The following is a 21,753-nucleotide window of genomic DNA, read 5'->3' on the forward strand; positions in this document are numbered from 1 at the left end:
CAGAAACCTTGCAGACACCCCCCCTTCCTCCCCCCCCCAAATAATTATATGGTTTAAATGAAGAAAGTAGGGAGGAATTAAAACCAGATAACTAGGAGTGGATTTTTGTGTGGAAGGCAGGTGAACACTGTTCACAGTTCGGCTCCTCAAAACTAATTCCTGGGCTCAGAATTCTTCAACCCCAAGTGTCTGTCTTTTGTTCTTGGGTCCAGTAGATCCCACAAGGCTGAGGTCTGCCCAGCTGTCTGACCACTAGCTTTCTCTCTATGGGGATACTATTTTGCTAAACACACACAGCAGCAATGATGCCACTACACCGCTTTCCTCTCTTACACATTTTTGTAAAGCAAAGATATGCTATTATTACATTACCCAAATAGGATGCTCCTAAAGGGTCTCTAGCTGTTTGAAAGAGAACGGGTTCATGCACAGAGGGTGTAGCTACGTCCATGGTTGTCCAAGCCACGCTATGGGAAGACCCACAAGCAACACGAGTGATTTTCTGGCCTTCCAAACCTTGCACCAGAGTGGGCTTTCTGTTGACTGTAGTTGTCCCATTGCCTTGCTGTCCGTGATCATTATCTCCCCAAGCATAAACCTGCCAATAAATCAAATCATTCTGTGCATCACTCTTTTTCAGTGAAAATTTCACATACAGCACACGCAAAGTAATATAGATAAATGATTGAGCCACGGAATATCTAACAGATGCAGAATCTTGCTCTGAACTCAGTTGTGTAGAGGCAATCCTCGTTTTGTGTGTGGTTACATTCTGGACCCCCACACACGTCAGAAGAGCAAACGAACGCCTGTTCCACCCCATTTTGTGATGTCTTTATGATATTTTGGGGCTATTTTCAGGTTCTGCACTGTGCGCACATCCGCAGTCACACGTCATTCAGACCCGCCAAAAAAAGCTGCTGCTTGTATCCATATGCCCCATTATCTTTGCTGAAATTCAACCCAATGGAGGTTACGTTTCGGTCTCAATGGAACTGGAGCAAACTGCTTGAATAATGATTCCAGAAAGGCACAGTTCATCGCACCTGCTACTTCACTAAAAAGAAATACAGCGTAGTAAAAATTTTACACAGTGGATCAAGTTATAGCATGGCTAAGAGTGAACAAGGAGTGCATTTTTGTTTCTGGAACTATTATGCTCCTCCTCCCCTCCTCCTGCTGGTGCTGCTGCCTTGCTATCAAGAGCTACATCACAGTTTGGCTTACTATTACCTCCAAACCTGGGCTACTGGGATGTCTCACTTCAAAGCAAGGTTTGGTTTTGGCTTACTGCTTGTAGCTTGTTGGGGGAGACAAGGCCAAGTCCAGATGTAACTCTTGGCATTGCAGCAGCAGGGGAAGAGTGAAGCAGCCACAATTCTTTCCTAATGTGCAGTGCGCATGTTTAATCATTCATGCTAAGCCACAGACTAGCTTAGTGCACATGTGAACTGGACCAATGATCACTAGCCGCTATGAAGTCCCAATACAGGCCAAACAATTGTGAAAATAATTTTAGGAACAAAAAAAGCAGGTGATCCATGTTAGCATCTACCTCCCTGACTGCTTCACCAGCAATGTTGATATATTTATTCTAGTGTTTCCAAATGCAATTAAAATTCTTGGCAAAATAATGTCATAAAGTGTAGCTTCCTGGTGGCTATTTCTGAAGATAGATAGATAGATAGATAGATAGATAGATAGATAGATAGATTCTTTATTGTCATTACACTAGTGCAACATTGCACAAGTGCAACGAAATTGGAAGCAGAGTGGCAATGAGGAATAGGGACTTCACAGCACACGCCTCTGGAAAATCATTCCTATTCCTTCATTAGGCTCCCTCGTTGCTGACTTTTTAAGGCACCCAAATATATTACTCTTCTAAGATGATTTGATGCTTCTACTATATTTGGTTTCTGTTGCCAAATGTCACCTTTGTGGAAGTTTTCTGTAGTTTTGTATTTGCCGAGTGCCTCATAAATTCCACTGATTAAGAGGGCGGCATAAATATTCTAAGCAAACAAAGATAATCATTTTACAATAGCCGCATTTGCTAAATGAAGACTGTAAACAAAACACACTGTTTGTTCTTTCTTACTGGCTTAAGGGAAGGGGAAGAGGAAGAGGACAAACATTATTCCATTTGCTGAGATAGAACCACTTAATATAATGGACAATGTGGCAAAAACTGTGAAATGTAAATTGCACTGGAAAACATCCTACAGCACTGTTGGAAAGAGGCACAACCAAAGAAGAGGCAATAATGGCAATGGTTTTAAGTGATTCATCACACAATTCCATTGCTGCATTCTGTGCTCCAGCACTTACTTATTCATTGCCAGGAGCTCAAATTTCAGTCCAGAACAAGTTATGGCAAGTAGATCCCATGGAACTTACTGCCACGTAATGGTCTTGTGATGGGTTGACAAATGGTTCTTACCTGCCCTGTGTCAGTGACTGCTAGACAATGGAGTGCACCTACGGCCACGTGCACGATCTTCTTCGCCCTCAGCCCTTCTACCACTTGGGGTTTTCGTACATGGACATCAGTTCCGTGTCCTAGTCTGAAGTAGTCGCCTTTGCCCCTGAAGACGAAACAATAACATTGATAGGATGGTTATGTTTGTCTCTGACGACTGATCAGAATGCAACCCTACGATTCCATTCTTCCTATCAGTTTGGCTGGTTTTATGACAATTGTGTGTGGGGAATGCAATTTGTTAAACGCGACATACCATGTCCAAACCACCCCGGACTTGGTTAGAGCCAAAGAGAACTGAGCTCCGCACTCTATCTGGCAGACTCCCTGGCCATTCAGCCTTTCAATGTTCTGAGGAATGTTACATCCTTCGCTTCCTCCTCGACCGAGTTTTCCAAAGTCTCCATCTCCCCAGGAAAATACGAGCCCTAAGGAAAACAGGCTTGTGTTAATTGCTGCAACGGCCATACAGTACTAAAGCGGCCATAAGGAGGAGAGGTTTCTTACCCTCATCGGTCAAGGCCAGCGTCTGAGCATCTCTGCTCCCACAAGCAACCTGAATGACCCTATGACCAAGGAGCACTTTGACCTACAAGGCAGAAAACACAGGAGGTTCATTCGTTTTGAACTGTGTGCAATTTGCTCACAATTTAAGAGATACAGTTGATCTACGGGTACCAGTTTAGGCCAGAAATTCAATTAGGCACAGTGAACTTAAGAGAAAAAAGTTGATTTAAGCCCCACCCCACCCACACCCAAAAAGAAGGTCCGCACGCTCCCATTCCAGATCTCAAGAACGGAAGACTAAGAGAGGAAGAAGGAAGAGTGGCCGAGCGCTTTGATATCTGTGATTGCTGCTAACCAACAATAAAACAATCCAAAAACTTGGGTCTGTGTAAGCTGCAATTAATTAAAGAAAGCAACAACACTGACTGAGTCATCTCCTGATCCAATGAAGAAGAAAGAAGCTTACTATTTTATTTATTCATTATCTCAGGGTGGATTTCAAAATAACACATAGGTAAGAGATCTGAAGTTTAATAACCAATATGATAAAAAATTCCTTACATGAATATATTCATGTAGCAGGCAATGCATCCATTAGCAGCTGTACTTGTTAAATTAACCCCCTCCCCCAAAGGGCAATGTGACAGAAAGGGAAACAGCGTTGGCACCAGCCAGATCTCAGAGGGGAGGGCATTCCATAAATGGGGGTGTACAGTTAACACACCTCATTAGGTAGGCCCATCTCTGATCCAGATGCCCAGAGCATTATTTTAAAATGTCACCTCGACTATATACTAAGTGAGGGCATTTGGGCTGTTTTCCTACTTTTGCTGTATTTCAGCAAGCCTATGCGCTGAAGTGACCTAAGGTGGGAAAACATATTCTGATTTTACCATCTTTGGCTTAAGCTGCGTAGTGTTGTCTCCGTGTCCCAGTCGACCATATTCCCCGAGGCCCCATGTATACAATTCACCACTGGAGGTGATGGCAGCACTGTGAGAACTTCCACAGGCAATATCTCGAATACGCTTTGTTTTCAGTGCTTCTATCAGCCTTGGTTTATCACAGTTCCTGAAAACAAAAACAAAACCCAAAATGCATTGTGTTTGTTTAGTCGGGTTATTTAATTAAACTTTAAATTAGGTATCACAAGCTAAAGGAACTAAGTGTCCAATATCCAGCAAGCTCAGAGCAGCAGCAAAAATGGCATCCTTACATTCTACTGAAGTGTCCAAGTTTCCCATCATCTCCTTCGCCCCAAGAGAATACCTTCCCATCAACAGTTAAAGCCATAGCATGGCGGCCACCTGGAATGGATAAGAATATGGGAAGGTTGACAAGGTAACACACCAAGATTAGAGGGAGGGAAAGGGAGAATCAAACAGTAGAAAGAAACCTCTTCAGAAAAGTTGGTAGCAACAGTGGCTTCCCTGCACTCCCTTCCGTGACAAAATGCCTTGTGTATATCTCTAATATTAAATTATCTAACCAAAACTGATTGAAACCTGCGTTGCATTTTGCTTTTACACAAAAACAGAACACACTCTCAACAGCTCATTTGAAATTCATGGTTGAACCCAAAGCAGAACAGAAAGATCATGTTCAGATCAGAGGGTTAGCTGTAAAAAAATGAAACTGGGTTTATTGATTCCAACCAGAAAACATAGTGGCTCCAATCGTGAACGTTGTTTTAAAGTATGGTTTAAACAGACGGACCGTATGTAGAATGTGACAGCCTCCTTTCTGTATCAGGCAAGTCTAAGGAACTAGAGACCGCTGTGTGCAGCATCTCAGTTTGCTAACGAACACCACAATGTAATTACAATACATTTAAGTATTTCCCACCCTGCTAAATGAAGAAATGGGGGAAACTCAAAACAACTCAATTAGCTTATTTTCACTCTGTACTTTCACCCCATCACATGGCTGCACACATTCAAACCCTAATCTACGTTTCACAATACTACTTACTTACTTCACCAAACTTTTATTAGGCATTACAAATATAGGCTATCATAAAACATCCGTATGTAAGATTTTAAAATATATACAAATAAAGAGCCATGTAAAAATATGCAATAACGAGGATTTTCAATGGAGTTTCCTTCCCGCTAAATAGTGCCATTGACCACTGTAAGAGATGCTATTGATAAAAACTCAGCAGTTAGTTTCGCAATACTCATCCCAGTATTAGCACAGAGAAAGTGCCCCACTAACACAAGTTTCTAAGACTAGATACGGCACTTGCCCTTTCACACGTAACACTTCCCTATGCAGAGTACTGTGCAGAGAGAAAGCAAGAAGAATACTGACATGCAAAGTAATTTTGACATCCAAAGTAGTTTGGATAAGAAGCCTATTTCAATTTGACATAATAATCTTACTGATTCCCAGAGATAGGAAAGGACAGATTTGGTACCTGAGTGAACTGCAACTTTCTTGACTACATAATTACTGAGAGCAGTAATCTGCCGGGGAATGGGAACAGTTCCACTCGATAAGCCTAATCCCAGTCTTCCATTGGTGGCCTCTCCGCAGGCATACACTTTACCCTCCACGGTCACTAAAAGACAGGAGAAACTCAGAGTTCCATTACGGAGAAATTAGGACAGCCGAAAGCAGCTTTGTTTTTTAAAACAAACACGACACCTTACATATCAGTAGATTTAAAAAGCTGTGTGACAGAGAGCTCCCCTACCTGCAAAAAGGCTTTTGGATCCCCCAGCAACCTGCACCACATTCAAGGCAGAGAGGGTCTCGGAAAATGAAGGAACCTTTATCTGTAAAACGCAAATTATACAGAAAATAAACAAGTGTAAGGCGTTTCAAAAGCACTTATTTGCCTATGGCATACCTAAAACTGTTCTCTCAATCTTAGCAGTCACCTTCTGATCATCGAGTGAATGCTTACCGCACGTTCAAAGAATACTCTTTTTATTCAAAAGGTTTTTAAGTTATGAATCAAGTGTCCCTGCATCTCATTTAGCACCAGCATTCACATCTCCCTTTTGGCCAAAGGCTTATTTCCTGGCTGTCAGGAAATATGCACAGTTGCCAGCTTGACACGATATGTGCTAATCTTGTTCACGTTGCTCAGACCCTGTAAGCCGCTCCACACAATGTATTGACTAGCTATTGAACAGCTGTTGCCTAATCAAGGTAGAAATAAGTTGCTAGTTGAAATAACCTTTCAAGTTTGGGTCATATGCTTTCAAGTAACGGAAGCCAATGCTTTCCGAAAGAAGCCCAAGAATAAAACCGCAACAACCCATCTTTGCAAGTCTGTTAAGAACAGAAGTCCTGCCAGATGAGACCAAACTATATCTATGTGCAGCATCCCGTACTCATATTGGCCAAGCCCACGGGCAGTGAGTGGATACAACAAGTGCTCTCTCTGCTTGTCCTTCCCAGCAACTGAAAGCTTTTTTTTTAACAAGGATGGCCTCCTCTGTAACACAGCTGAAGCTGCTGCATGGATGTTAAATCCGCAGCAACCGGCAGCTGTTAAAAAGAGGCCTAATCCTTGGCTGAAGGGCTGTACGTAAATTTAATAAATAAGCAAATAATCCAGAAAAAAGAGGCATGACAAGACGTTTAAGGTGATTTTTCCTTGCAACACGCAGAGACACACATAGAAGTAAGGAAGCACAACATTGTTTTCATGTATTTCAATTTTAAAAAAACAAAACACTCAATACCTTAGAACCTTTTAATCCTCCTAGTTGGTCTTTGTCATTCAGGCCCCAAACGAAAACTTTGGTCCTTATTGTCGCTGCTGATTCCAGGCCTGTTGTCTTCTTTCTAACAAGGCTAAGCAAGCAAGCAAGCAATGAGTTAACTTTCCAATTTATATACTGGAATTGTCCCTAGGATTTTATTTGTCACCCACCTATTCACTATTTATTTGCAACAATTGCATCACAACTATTTTTGTGAAAATAATGAACTGAAATTGAGATAGATGTAGTAGCTTTGTACTAATGTAACATTTTAATATGTAACACTATTTTTTTTGTTTAAGTTTCTGGTTGTTGCTTCAGTTTTTGGTATACCGCTTAGAGATATTTTTTAATATATCAAGCAGTATAGAAATTAATCAATAAATAATCTGTTAAAGAAAATAAAAATGAGGAACGTTTGGGACAAAGCATTCCTAATCCTGAACTTGAAAGTCCCAACAAGTTCAGCAGTATACAATTAAAAGGTAAAGGTACCCCTGCCCGTACGGGCCAGTCGTGTCCGACTCTAGGGTTGTGCGCTCATCTCACTTAAGAGGCCGGGAGCCAGCGCTGTCCGCAGACACTTCCGGGTCACGTGGCCAGCGTGACGAAGCTGCTCTGGCAAGCCTGCACCAGCGCAGCACACGGAAACGCCGTTTACCTTCCCGCTATAAAGCGGTACCTATTTATCTACTTGCACTTAAGAGTGCTTTCGAACTGCTAGGTGGGCAAGAGCTGGGACCGATGATGAGAGCTCACCCCGCCGCGGGGATTCGAACCGCCGACCATACGATCAGCAAGTCCTAGGCACTGAGGTTTTACCCACAGTGCCACCCGCATCCCTGGAGTATGCAATTACACGTGGTGTTTTACAAGAGATCTTTGCTCTAATATTCCATACCTCCCAGTGTTAGCTTTATCATCTTCATCTTCTTCGTTATCCGAAGCAAGAAAGGGAACTGCAGCCAAGTCTTCATCCTCTGCCCGAATACGCCCCAATATGCTGAGACCGTGTATTTTGCAATCAATGCCAGAGCTCCTGCACTGCTTTATAGCCACTTCAATATACCTGTGATACTAAAATTAAAAAGGATTAAGTTTATGTGTTGGTTCTTAATATACTTAATGCCACAATTATAAGAAAATACGTGACAAAAGAAGACAAACATGTGTCAAATGCTCTAGAGAACTGCCTACCTGCCTGCCTACTTTAATATTATGACTGGGACTATACTATGAAAAGGGAAACGAATTAATTATATATGTATGGACTTGTATCCATTTTTACCTACTTCTGACCTTTCTGCTCCCTCCTGTTTTATTAATATAAAAGGGAATCTCTTTAATAATAAAAAGCCTGAATAAATGAAAGAACCACTCCTGTTCTTAATTCTGCTCAGATGTGCTCTGTAATGAGCCATCCTAACTTGGCAAGACCTTTATTGGTTTGGGAAAACCTGAGGCACTCTTACTTTTCAGAGAGAGACCCTCACCCACCTAGGAGGTCTAACCTCTGACAGACCCCTGGGATTCTGACAAGCGTCTTCCTGCATTCCAATGGATTTTTACTTTTTCTTTAGACGCGGCATCTGCCTTGTGTGCATATGCAACTATACCCAACAAAAGGAGGGGGCGGGGCTCACAAAAACATTAATTTTGTTCATTAATGTCAAGATTTAAACAACAGATACATAAACTCCAGCCAGTGTCCTCATTAAGCAACATTGCTGTGGAGATATCACAGCATGGTTTCTTGGCAAACAAAAAAATTCCTCATGCGCTCAAAAAAGAATGTGACAAAAGAAACTTCACAATAACAGCGGGCATTTAAATCTGACACCTTGTAGCTGAAAGCCATGGGGGAAACACAGATAATATACGTATTTTTCGCTCCATAAGCCGCACCTGACCATAAGATGCACCTAGTTTTTAGAGGAGGAAAGGGGGAAAGACCCGTTTTTGGGGGGATCAGCTCAAAGTTGTTGAGCTTACTTTGCAAAGGGAAAAAAAAATCATGTTTTTATGGGGTTCAACTCACAGTTCTAAAGCTTCTTTAGGAAAGGAAAGGGAGGGTTTCTACAGTTTCCAGACAGATACTAATTAGCCAGTCACATGTCGCTGGGGAAACAAACAGCCTCCATCTGCAGAACATTCAACAATGGAGGCCTGGGCAAGGGGCCGGGGCCGGAAAGGGAGCCAGCGATCGACCACACTTTCGCTCCATAAGACGCACAGACATTTCCCCTTACTTTTTAGGAGGAAAAAAGTGTGTCTTATGGAGCGAAAAATACGGGACATCTTACATGGGTTTGATGCACAACTTTCTTAATTAGTCTTCCCTATAAGCAGCAATAACCTACCTCTGTGCAATCACCGAGAAGAGGAACTGTGGTATCTGTAGGATTAATGTTGATTGTCTTCAGCTCTATGAGGTTGTTTAACGAACTTCCACCTGCAGCATAAGGAAAGAGATGCATGCTGGATTATTTTTAATTTGGGAGTTGTTGTTTTTCAGTACAGGCAACTCCCAATTTATGCAGGGGTTACGTTCCAAGGCACCACATGTTAAGTGAAATCATGTATATTTGAAACCATTGTAAAAGCCTGCAAACGGCCTAGGACCCTCGTACCTACGGGACCGCCTCTCCTGGTATGTCCCACAGAGGAACTTACGGTCTTCAAACAAAAACATCTTGGAGGTCCCAGGCCACAGAGAGGTTAGGCTGGCCTCAACCAGAGCCAGGGCTTTTTTGGCTGTGGCTCTGATCTGGTGGAACGCTCTGTCACAAGAGACTAGGGCCTTGTGGGACTTGACATCTTTCCGCAGGGCCTGCAAGACAGAGCTGTTCCACCAGGCCTTTGGCCAGGGCACAGCCTGACTCCCTCCTTTGGCAATCCTCACAGAACTCTAGCCCAATGGTTGCCATTGATCTGATTTGAATTAATTTTATAATGAAATGATTTTAGAATGTTGTATTATTTGACTGTTGTTAGCCACTCTGAGCCCAGCTTCGGCTGGGGAGGGCAGGATATAAATAAAAAATAATTACTATTATTATTATTACTACTACTATTACTATTATTATTAAACACCCTGATCTGCCCAAGCCCTGCTCCACCCCTTTTTGTGATATTTTCAGGTCACTCCCAGGTTTGGAATACACGTATCGGATGCACCTAAAACAGACACTGCCTGTATTACCATACTGCAAGTAAACAAAACAAGCTGCTTAATAATGAAACCAATTCCCTGTAGTCAAAACTGACAGTCTCCTACCTGAAACCACAACCAACGAGGGCATGTAGCTGCTGTCTGCAGGATCCACGATCATTTTCAGTCTGTGTACAAGGACGTCAGGGAAAATCTCCAAACGGATCCAGTGCTGGGGGGGAGGGAATGACTGCAATTATCTAAAATTCTCTGGAGGCATGGTGGACTACAGTTACATGTGAACGTGACTACTACTTCTTAGAATACAATACCTGCAAGTAGTTTAAGATAATAAAAACAGTATTGCTTTTAAATATATATATATCTGCAGGTATAGTTCTACTTTTATCAAATGATGATGACAGCAATGAGAAGATTACACTGAAATGTGAGGCAAGCTCACGAATGACTTCTTTAAAACTCACCTTTCCTTGGGAGCCAGAAGACTGCCAGCACTGGTCCCCACCATCAATCAAACGTGAGGCCTGATTCACGGAAGATGACACATTCAAATTTTTAACAATTCTTGACCAATCATCCAGCAGCATCCCTCTCTGGCTACTGTGACGCCTCTTCAGTTGCTTTCCGGAGCGGCCACAAAATACTGGAGATTGACCTATTGTAAACAGTTGGTGTTGTAGATTTGAAGACAACTATTTAATACAGGGGCATGCTATCCTAAAGGCTGGAGCATTATACTGAACTGTATTTGTAGAGTTAATAATAATAATAATTTATTATTTATACCCCGCCAATCTGGCTGGGTTTCCCCAGCCACTCTGGGCGGCTTCCAACAAAACACTAAAATACAATAAAAAGCACTAAAACACAGCACAAAGCTCTTCCTACAAGCTTTGTTCACAATAAAGAATTCTGCTGAGTTTATTAGAAAGAGGAGGTCCAATGAAAGTTAATCAGAAGCAGTTTTAGAAAACAGGATTTCCAAAAACTTTACCCACAACAAGGAGTTATGCAGAAATGTCTCAGACTTCATTAAGCTATAACGTATAATACCTGGCTCGTTTATTCTTCCGAAAGTGTGTCGTGTGTTATGTTTCCTGGTTTTGAAACAGGTTTCGCAGAAATCAAAGTCATCGCAGTTTCTGCATTTAAATCTGGGTCCATTGATGGGAAACATCTGACAGCCATCACACCTAATTGAAACAAAAATTCAATTATCACATTAGCTTTTCTATTCCGTTCACATAATTTAATCCAAACAAATTCTCATTCTATACCGTCTACTACAAAAATGCCTACTCTTTCAGGTTTTTTACCTGTTGCATCTTGGGGGGAGGGGGGAATCAGGCCATGTTTTATGTTATAGAAACACTACAAGAAAAAAGATGCAACTTAAAGAAAAAGCCACAATAAAATGGTTAAAGGGCTTTTTATTATTTAAAAAAACACACTCACGTAACCCCTGGATGAATACTGGGAACAAGTTCCATTTCTGACAGTAATCCAGTCCAATGAGACTGCTGAGGAAAGTCAACAATGACATCTTTACCATTGGCACTAAAAGCTGTGACAAGAGAAGAAATGGGAAATATAAAAAGTATTTGTGAGATATACACATACTTCAGTGACTGCTGTACTGATATTTCCTACTTACGAAACTTCTGGTATAAAATATTTAGTGGTGTACGCAGTTCCTTGCTTTAAAACAACGAGCTTTCTGTGAACCTGAAAACCAGTATTTAATCCAGATTTTTAGACCACTAACCAGCACTTCTAACTCGAGAACAAGTGTAATAGCTATTGCTTTGTCCTGAAAATAAATCAAACCCAAAATGTGAAGCAGGCATATGTGACACTCTGCCTCTATTTGAAAGCTCGTGTCAAAAACACTACAAACTGCCCTCCCTTTCCTGATGCAATCTGAACTGTCAGGTGGAGGAAAGCACAACATGACTTTCAGAATAACCAAGTAACTTTTAAAGCTATAGTGTTCCTTATTAACAGCTCCTTCATATGAAAATGGAATATCAATTTATGGAAATAGCAAGCTCCATTCCATTACATCCCCCCCAACCCGCCAAACAGGTATGTCTTATGTCAGGATTGTTTACCGAAAAACTTTGACCCTAAATTCTGTGACTGAAGCATTGCTCACAAAACAGGGATTTCCAACCTCCCCGCTTCCTGCTGCTGGTCCCTATTCCCCACCCCCAAAAAACACCCTGTTCCTGAGGATTCAGAGACACAGTGGCCTAGTCCACATGTGACACTAAGCCATACTATGACTTAGCATGAGCAGGCAGGCTCCTGGGGAAGTTTGCTCTTGGTTATGCAGAGAGCTCAACCATGAGCCCTAATTCAGTCCACACGCTACATTAAGCTATGGCTTAGCTCACAATAGCGAGGCAGCAAATTGATAAGGGAGGAGCGAAGTTTCTCGGACCTCTTTCCTGGGAACGCACGCATTCACACTAAGCCATAATTTGGCTTAGAGCAACATGCAAACCAGGTCTTTGGGACAGTGCAAGGGATGCCATGAAGAGCTGCAATGGGAAAGCATAACTGGCAAATGCTGTTGACATTTGCCACCTTACATGGGCAGAAGTGCCTCCCGCTCGCACAACGACATACTTAGAGCCAAGCCAATACAGTCGTACCTTGGTTGTCGAAAACCTTGGCACTCGTCCATTTTGGCTCCCAAACGCCGCAAACCCAGAAATGAGTGTTCTGGTTTGTGAACGTTCTTTGGAAGCCGAACGTCCAACGCGGCTTCCAATTGAGTGCAGGAAGCTCCTGCAGCCAATTGGAGGCCACGCCTTGGTTTCTGAATATTTCCGGAATTCGAACAGACTTCCAGAATGGATTTCATTCAACAACCAAGGTACGACTGTACTTCCTGTTCATCAGAATTTGCTAAGCATTCCAACAGTTCAATATTAATCTTGCAGGCAACACTACAATTCTACAAACAACGAAGTCCGTAATTCTGTGCAACCCATCCAACAAACTTTTTCTTTTAAAGAATACACATTACCTTTCACAACTCCCACGCTCCTGTGGGTAACAGAGCCCCACTTGTACTTGGGTGTAGTCACGGAAGTTTTCACTCGCACTTTGTCGCCAATCTTTATGTGTGATGGAGAGCTCTGTGGTGGGAATCCTATTTAAAAAATGCAAAAGCAATGAAATTAATGTATTTGGATTTTGAGCGTGTAAAAGACAGCATCAGAATAATGAATGAATGAAGTAACTGACTTGCCTATAAGTTCAACGTGGATATATCTGACCCAGTAAGTGCCACCTTTCTGTTGCCAATCGCATTGCACATTGAGATCATGCAGTCCATCGCGGTCCAATTTGATAACTTTGCCCACGTCGCCCTCACAAACCTCCTCATATGTCCTGCAGCATCTAACCATCATTCCCACCTAGGAGGAGGAAAAAATGGATCAATATTTACCAACTGAAGCTTCAACAGAAATGCAGTATCAAAGTAACTACCCTGAACAAGACAGACTACCCTGTGATTTAGGAGAATTTGCTATCACTGGCCCAGTTAACGGCTTGCCGTGAATACGCAAAAAGTGAAGTTACAGGGAACCAGGCAGAGGGCCTTCTCAGTAGTAGCACCTGCCCTGTGGAACATCCTCTCATCAGATGTCAAACAGATAAACAGCCACAAAACCTTCTAAAGACATCTGAAGGCTGTCTGTAATTTTGCCTTCTGTACTCCTCCCTGCTATCGGGACGTGGGTGACGCTGTGGGTTAAACCACAGAGCCTAGGAGTTGCTGATCAGAAGGCTAGCAGTTCGAATCCCCGCAACGGGGTGAGCTCCCTTTGCTCGGTCCTTGCTCCTGCCAACCTAGCAGTTCGAAAGCACGTCAAAGTACAAGTAGATAAATAGGTACCGCTCCGGCGGAAAGGCAAATGGCATTTCCGTGCACTGCTCTGGTTTGCCAGAAGCGGCTTAGTCATGCTGGCCATATGACCCGGAAGCTGTACGTCGGCTCCCTCGGCCTATAGAGCGAGATGAGCGCCGGAACCCTAGAGTTGGTCAAAACTGGACCTAATGGTCAGGGGTCCCTTTACCTTTACTCCTCCCTGCTAGTGCATTGGGGGGAGAGCACATGATTCCTAGCTTATACAAGCAAACTGGGGGCATGGTTTGCTTCTATTATTTTGAACCAGGCCTGCACAAGTAAAATGCAATGATCCATACAAAAAAAAAAAAAAACTGGAGAAGAAATAGGGGGCGGTCATGTATTGAATCATAGTTCACACGTACAACAATGCATCCAATGTCTCCAAGTCAGACATGCCCTCTCTGCACAAGCAAAAGCCTTCGGAGCATTGTGTGAATCATCCCAATGTGGCTTCAGTGTATAAACCACACCACATGCTGGAGGGCAAAAAGGAAGACTCCAGATCTGAGTTTGGGTTGAAGATTTAATCCAAATTCCAAAGGTGGAGAGCCAAATGGGATCAGTTCAGGCCTATACTTGGTGCCTAGCGAGAGCACCTCACACAATACTATAATGACCGTAAGCTAATGGCTTTCTAATCCAATGAAAATGTTAGGAACACGGGAAGCTTATTCAGAGTCAGAGGCCGCTGGTCTTACTACTTTTTATACTGATTGGTAGTGGCGCTCAGGATTACAGGCATGAGTCTTTTCCAGCTCTGCCAGGAGATGTCCGTGATTGAAACGGGAACCTTTTGCATGTAAAACAGACGCTGTACAAGTCGGTTACATCCCTGAAAACACACTGTGGAAGGAGGAAGTAGCCCCTTGACATTACCATGAAACAAAGAACATCAATGCCTTCTATGAATAGAGCAAAGCAACAACAGATTGCAGCAGCTGGGAGATTAAATAAAGCAGCTTTTTGCAGTTATCAAAGCAATTTGCAGCTTCCGTGTTTATCTCCTCCTCCCACGTGCATCCACGTCAGCATTTCAGCTGCATCAATATCATCCTTCTCAAATAGAGAACATTACAGTTCAAATGCAGGCTTCATATTCAAGCTTACCTGAATGTTCTCTCGCACATACACAGCATAATCATCATTACTTAAGAAATCAGCTCGTTTCTTGTAAGTCTGGCTTTCTGTTACAACGGCACCAGTAGACTGCAATAAAATAAAATAAAAAATCCATAACTCCGACGCACGTTATAAATGCTAAGTGCTCTGCAATGTAGACTCCCCAAATGATTGCAAAGAATGTTCATTTTGGTTTCCTGGCCCAAAGTTGTGACTGACGTATCAGGAACACCGGCCTCTCTACACGTTGTTTCAGAATCCTAAGATCCCATTCCTAACGCTTACCACAGGATATGCAGCTTCTGCTTCTTCCACATCCTCTACCACTTCTTCATCTGAATACTCATCAGATACAGTGTCACCATCTGAGAGGTCAGTAATTTGGACATCTGGGTGGTCCAAAAGCCAGCCCACCAAGGCTTCTACTCCTACAGCAAGACGTAAGAAATACAGACATCATTATTAATTATTATTATTATTATTATCATTATAACAGTATTATTCACTTGACCTGAAGTTCAAGAAAAAATAACTTTTCTCCTTGTGCTTCACTGACCCTACAGTCAACTTTGGCTGCACCAAATTATTCCCCCAGATTTAAAAAACAAAATATTCAATTCTTGTTTTTCAGGCGATTTTTCACAACCTCTCTTCAATTTCATCTCTTAAAACCATTTGGCAATCATTCAAAAACACAAATGTGGGGAAAGTGTAGCCCTGTGCATTTTCTGTGATATCCTCCTATCCCTTTTCAGTTGTTTAACCCTTATAGTTCAGTTTCTCAGGTATGTTCAGGTATTTCTCAGGGGTCATTTGTTTTTCTTTCCTTCCTTCTGGCTACCTGCAATTTAGTCCTTTTTGCTGCCTTTTCTTTTTCCCTTTCTCACATTCTATTTTCCTTCATATTACCCTATTTCCACAATATCTCATTCGCTGAATGTCAAAGCACTTTCCAGCTTCTCAAAATCTTAATGCAACGTGTTCTTCCTTGAACCTCAAACAAACAAAAGCAAAGTACCTGGTAACCCAGAAGCACTTCCAGAGGTCCCCGAAAGTGATTTCAGTGCAAACTCAATATTCTTCCTGGGGAAACCCATTTCCATAAGCTGCACCACAATTGGAAGCGGTGGAATAGGGGACACTTTGCGTTTTTTCACTTTTGCAGGTCTGATGTGCTGGACAGTAACAGGCGTTGTGGCTTCACTAGAGCTGCAGTCTTCAAAGACTGGAGTTGAGGGATGTGCAGACTCGACTGCCAGGTACTGACACACAGCCAGTGCAGCAGCCTATAAGAAGATATACGTAAATATTTTTGCAACTGTAATACATTTACAAAGTCCAGTTCGTATCTTGGATCCCGAACGCCTTGCGAGTCGAACATTTTGGCTCCCAAACGCCGCAAACCCAGAAGTGAGTGTTTCGGTTTGTGAACGTTCTTTGAATGAATGAATTTTATTATTACACTCACAGACCAGTTCCGGGTGACTTACAATAACAGGAAAATTATAAAACACAACAGGAATACATTGAATTGTAATTGGGTATAACAGAGACAATTCAGATACAGGTTACAGATGCTTCAGGTTAGAGAATCCGCTAACAGAGAAATAGTACCTCAGGTTAAGAACTTTGCTTCAGGATGAGAACCAAAATCACGCAGCAGTGGCGCGGCAGCAGCGGTAGGCCCCATTAGCTAAAGTGGTGCTTCAGGTTAAGAACAGTTGCAGGTTAAGAACGGACCTCCAGAACAAATTAAGTTCTTAACCCGAAGTACCACTGTATAGCGGCAGTTAAAAATATATATTAAATCTTGATCACTAAAATATAACCTAAAATTATCACTTAAAACCTTAATCATTTTGGTAGTACAGCTTGTTCCCTAAGTTTTATGGCAGTCGCTCAGAATTTGGCTACCCTTAGTGTAATCTCTAGATTGTTCTCTACCAGGAGTTTTAGACATTCTTTGGAACCCGAACGTCCAACGCGGCTTCCGGAGCTTCCAATCAGGAGCTGCACCTTGGTTTCTGAACATTTTGAAAGTCGAACGGACTTCCGGAACAGATTCCGTTCAACTTCCGAGGTACCACTGCACAACATTAATAGGATTTATTTATGCCAGGTCTTGTGGAACATTCAAACTAACAAAGCACCAGGAGATCTAGGGCTTGACCCAAGAACCTTGTAGTCTGAGGCTGTGACCAGCATTGGACGCTGTGATTAGAGGCAGTAGGCAGTCTCTGAGATAAACATGATCAGGAAGGAAAAGCCTATTATACTACAAGCCACTGCTTTAAACTATGAATTGCCTTGGCAGAAAGTTTTTATTCTATTATTGCCTATCTAAATAAAACAGTAACTGTTTCTCCTTAATGGGAAAAACCTAAGATCTTACCTCAAGTTCTTGCTTATCAAAAATCGCCTTCACAGGTGATGGCTGTGTTGCTGCCGTCAGCAGTTGTTGCAAGAGGATCATGGGTGGCTGAGGTCCCTCAGGAGACAAGTCTCCAACATCAGGTGACGCCACTACGCCATCATCTTAAGCCAAGCAAAGTGGATTTAAGTTTCAGAAACAACCAGAAACTGAAATACACTTCCAATAACAGATTACTTTTCAATGGTGTCTCACTTCAAATGCAAACACCTCTTCTTTTTAAAAAAAGGAACATGTACATCACATTCTCTGTTCCAAAAAAATGAAGCTTTGAATTCTGAGAAGATGCTTTGTATTTAAATGTCTACCTCCAGAACTACCATTATCTCTTTTTATTATGTCGTTACATAAAAATGTTAAAACTGAAATGGAAAAAGGGCTTCAACTCGCTTATAACATCTACTTAAGAGTGACTGAAATTGCTAAGCACAGCGAAAGCTTGGGGAAGATTTCAAATAACCACTGATGAGTTTATAACGTCTGAGATTTTATTCAATTATTTTTTAAAAAAATAATAATCTAGGGCAATTAACAGGCAATGAGACAATCATCACTAACATTGGGTAAGTATCGGATTTCTTGAAGACGTATTAATTTCCTAGTTTCAGTGGAACAGGGTAACTCATTGCTGGATACTCTCCACATAAAACACAAGAATATCAGTTCCCTAGAAGTAAAATGGGCCCTGCATTGGTCTCTTTATTGCTCTATCCTTTCAGGGTATCTGCTTTCAGATGCAATTATTAAACCATATGAAAATACATAGAGAACATTACTGTTGGGAAGAAATTGCTTGTTACAGACAGAAAATATTTCTCCTTTCACCTTTTTGACTTTCAACATTAAAAAAAAAACCCATGTATGTCCTGCCAGAAAGGAACTCACAGTAAGTCAAGACAATCATGCACAAAAACAAAACACAGATAAGAACCGGTCCTTTCCTCTGTTCGTCTACTTACTTCAACAGTAGAAAAAAGTAAGAGAATCTTTATCAACCTTGTAATCAAGCAGAATATTATTACCTGTGGGAAGTGAGCCACCATCTTGCACTGCAGGCTGAGATAGGATTTGTCTTAATTTATCCTGGTGAGAAAGCAGAGCTCGACCTGCTTTTAGTATGTACAGTTTTAACTGCTGGCATCTGAGCAGATCCAAGTCTATTTGGCCTGTCCAAAACATATGATAGGCATTTCTTAGCAAAATAAATAGGAAGAATTGATCTACAAATATCTATTTTGGAAAGTGGTTTGTCTGTCTGTCTGCTCTTGAGATAACATCACCAAACTCTGCACAAGGGTTCTCGATGTGGGGGAAGCAGACTTCATTGGTGTTTGGACACCGGGCAGCATTTTGAATCAAAGATGGTGGACTGAAACATGGCTTTGCCTATTTGGGGGCATAGTTTCTGCCAGCTCTCAATATATCATTCCCAAGGTGCGGGCAGCAGTCTTGGTTGGCATTTGGATGCTGGCCACCATTTTGAATCAAGATGGTAGACCGAAACATGGCTTTGGCATGGCTTCACTCTCTCTCACACACCCACACCCAATTGACTTGGGACCAAGTCAAGTGTTCCCCAGGTCAGGTTGGACCACTGGGTTGGAGTGTACAGCCCTAAAACTCACAAATTACACTGTTCATTTAAAGACCACAGTGCTTTTTTGTTTCTTCCCATTCCTACTGGAATGCTTATTAGTAGAAATTCTTTATGTTTTAATACACAGTTAAAATAAAGCTTGAAGTTATGAAGAAACAGAAAAAATAAATACTGAACTGTATTTTTATCATATCCAAGAGGCACTACTGCTTTAGTCCCAGTGTTAGTTTTATATATTCATCATTAATGCCGCTCACTTCTTCCATGCATTCTTATCCTTCAGCATACAAACTTATGGCTCTACTGACTGAAAACAGATGTTTTCAAGTCTCCAAGTGGTGCACAATAAAGGTACAATGGGGATAAAATTAAACATAAAAAACCTACCAATTAAGAAACATTCTTCAAATCAACACACTTTGACATCATCTGTTTAAGAGTAGCGTCCTTTTAGAGTGAGCACAGTATTTATAAATCAAGAAAAACATACCCGAAACACCCTGATTTGGAGTCTTTATTCTGTGTTTTTCAACTTTACTTCCAGCCAAGTTCACCAGCTGAGCCCAGACAGACAGCATTGGTTCAGTGAATGGCAAATTATTGACATTAAAAGGAATGACCGGGAGCTATAGACAAACAGACATTTTAAATATATATTTTAGTATAAATTCCTTGTAAGTTGTGTTCCATTTCTTTGCTTCCAACCTGAGAGAATTCCCTCCCTTCTCCGAATGCTTGTAAAAGGCAGAAGCGCTCCTAGACCAATGCAGAAGGGGCTGTCAAAATTTCCTTTCCCAGGGTGAAACAACAGTGAGGTAAAGCAAACAGAAAAGTTCTACCCAAAAGATGTGGAACTGAAGGTGACTTGTACAAGAGCTGCTGAAATATTGGTAACATATTACCTTATCTGAGCAGTGGTGCATGGCACTTGAAAGAAAAATATCAGCTTTTTTGGGATGCTCAAATTGCTGCTCGTCAGCCAGGAGAATATCAGAATATTTCCCAAAACAAACAAACCAACAGTCCACGTATAATGCATCGCACTCAGCTTACACCTTAAGCAAGGCATCACTTTAATACACTTACTGGTTTTAGCTGACTGAGGGGACAGACTCTACAGGTTCTCATGTCATAAAACTGCACTGTGATTTTTCCTTTCGGGGTGATTCGTGTCACTGTGCCTTCTCCAAATTCATCATGGATGACTTGGCCACCTAGCCGCAAGCGACTATCTATTCCGCCAATGACGGCCAGGACAGCCATCAAGCCTCCCACTTCTGGATTCTCAGCGTCAGGAAAGAAGTCTTCCAAAACAGCCTAGGAAAAAAAAGAGAACAGCCACAATGAAAATGAAGCAAGGACTTCCCCTTGGAAAATATTCACAGTTCAAGAAAAACAACATGCAATAATATTTGATATTGCAGCCAATTTTACATTTAAGAAGGCAATCACTTCACAAAAAATATATCACAGCTTTTAAATAGTTTGACAGAATCCATTAACGATTACTAGATTTTAAACAAAAATGAGTTGATTTTAAGATGCGGGAACTACCCCTTCTGACTGTTTTCCTGCAAAGATGTGGGTGATGGAGGTTAGCTGAGAGTTGATGTACTTGTTTATGAGTCCATTCCACTGGCTCAGTGAATGCAATGTCCTCAGCAGTGCCACTATCTCCTCTGCCAAAGTACTGCTGTGAGTGGCCGTGAGAGAGGCCTGAGGCCTTGCCTTCCTCCTCCTCAGAGTAGACTCTGCCAAAAAAAAAAAGGATAAATTGGAAAAGAGGAAAACTCATAGACAGACATCAATATGGTTAAAAACATAAGAATACAACACTGAAGGCATAATATTCTCCTACCTCTGAGCAGTGGGATATCTGAAGAACAAGTGGTAAGCAGGCAGCCAAGGAAACCAAACAATTTTTCCACTAGGAATTTCATATCCCTTGACCTTTCGCTTTTATCCCAGGAAGGAAGGACTGCTTGTAGTAAGTGCACTGCAAGGATCTAAAAGATGAAAGGAGAAAATATACCTATTTTAAAGAAGTCTCTCAAGCTACTAGGAAAAAAACACTTAATTCTGCAAGTAGGAAGATACTCTTATGCCTCCTTGCACAAAATAACCACCAATGCTCCTCTTTCTAAAAAACATGGAGACATTTACTCATGTGTTACAATTCAAAATGATTTTTAATAAAGACTTTAGGTATGTAAGCTGTACTGTTATGTATATAAACTGTAAATAACTGCCTAATGTCAACGGGGGGGGGGGTTATAATCCCCTGCTAGGGACCCAACTAACCACATTTCCACTTCCTCTTTCGCATCTAGGCAAAATGCAGCAACGAAACCGTTCTGCGTCTTCTTCCTGCTTCATCGCTTTCAAGAGAAAGGTGCCTGATCTTGAATCGAGCCACAAATAAGAAATGTGGCTTTCAAACTCTATTATGACTCAGCTGTGGCGGGTTAAAAACCCCACTGGATACCTCCAGCAGTGAAAGGCATTACCTGTCGTTGTAGAGATGCAGCAGTGAACGATTCATGTCCCTCGACGATTTTCATTAGAAGAGTTATCCATTGCGACGTACTCAGAGTGCTGCACATCTGAGGCATGAGGGCTATACTTCGGATGAATCCCAGTGAACACCAGCTCCTGTGCTGTTCTTTATAAACCAATGTATTTGGTACAGAAGCTGGAATTTATTTAAAAAAAAGAAACACTCTTAAGTGCTCTTAGTTGCCTAAAAGTACTACATTTGTGCATTTAGACCTGAATTATTTGCCTCAAAGCACCCAAAGTTA

General features: G+C 41.7%; 1 protein-coding gene across 10 annotated transcripts in view; it reads right to left on the reverse strand.

Annotated features, from left to right (window-relative positions):
- Positions 1–21,753, reverse strand: part of HERC2 (HECT and RLD domain containing E3 ubiquitin protein ligase 2) — a 102,868-nt gene that overhangs the window by 36,352 nt on the left and 44,763 nt on the right. For all 10 annotated transcript variants that reach the window (XM_083500681.1, XM_083500678.1, XM_083500676.1 and 7 more), the window contains exons 39-65: positions 21,460–21,644; positions 20,811–20,958; positions 20,507–20,703; positions 20,039–20,269; positions 19,443–19,578; positions 18,378–18,521; positions 17,317–17,459; positions 15,943–16,210; positions 15,210–15,352; positions 14,913–15,011; positions 13,140–13,308; positions 12,915–13,040; positions 11,336–11,444; positions 10,934–11,073; positions 10,345–10,535; positions 9,986–10,091; positions 9,069–9,160; positions 7,610–7,785; positions 6,688–6,799; positions 5,688–5,769; positions 5,409–5,552; positions 4,206–4,296; positions 3,883–4,060; positions 2,990–3,071; positions 2,739–2,910; positions 2,444–2,588; positions 373–598 (exon numbers count right to left, since the gene is read on the reverse strand). In XM_083500681.1, coding sequence (XP_083356807.1) covers positions 373–598; positions 2,444–2,588; positions 2,739–2,910; positions 2,990–3,071; positions 3,883–4,060; positions 4,206–4,296; positions 5,409–5,552; positions 5,688–5,769; positions 6,688–6,799; positions 7,610–7,785; positions 9,069–9,160; positions 9,986–10,091; positions 10,345–10,535; positions 10,934–11,073; positions 11,336–11,444; positions 12,915–13,040; positions 13,140–13,308; positions 14,913–15,011; positions 15,210–15,352; positions 15,943–16,210; positions 17,317–17,459; positions 18,378–18,521; positions 19,443–19,578; positions 20,039–20,269; positions 20,507–20,703; positions 20,811–20,958; positions 21,460–21,644 — 4,035 coding nt within the window. The remainder of the gene's footprint in view (positions 1–372; positions 599–2,443; positions 2,589–2,738; positions 2,911–2,989; positions 3,072–3,882; positions 4,061–4,205; positions 4,297–5,408; positions 5,553–5,687; positions 5,770–6,687; positions 6,800–7,609; positions 7,786–9,068; positions 9,161–9,985; positions 10,092–10,344; positions 10,536–10,933; positions 11,074–11,335; positions 11,445–12,914; positions 13,041–13,139; positions 13,309–14,912; positions 15,012–15,209; positions 15,353–15,942; positions 16,211–17,316; positions 17,460–18,377; positions 18,522–19,442; positions 19,579–20,038; positions 20,270–20,506; positions 20,704–20,810; positions 20,959–21,459; positions 21,645–21,753) is intronic.

The sequence above is a fragment of the Podarcis liolepis genome (genome assembly GCF_965112155.1).
Source record: "Podarcis liolepis genome assembly, chromosome: 4".
Classification (NCBI taxonomy): domain Eukaryota; kingdom Metazoa; phylum Chordata; class Lepidosauria; order Squamata; family Lacertidae; genus Podarcis; species Podarcis liolepis.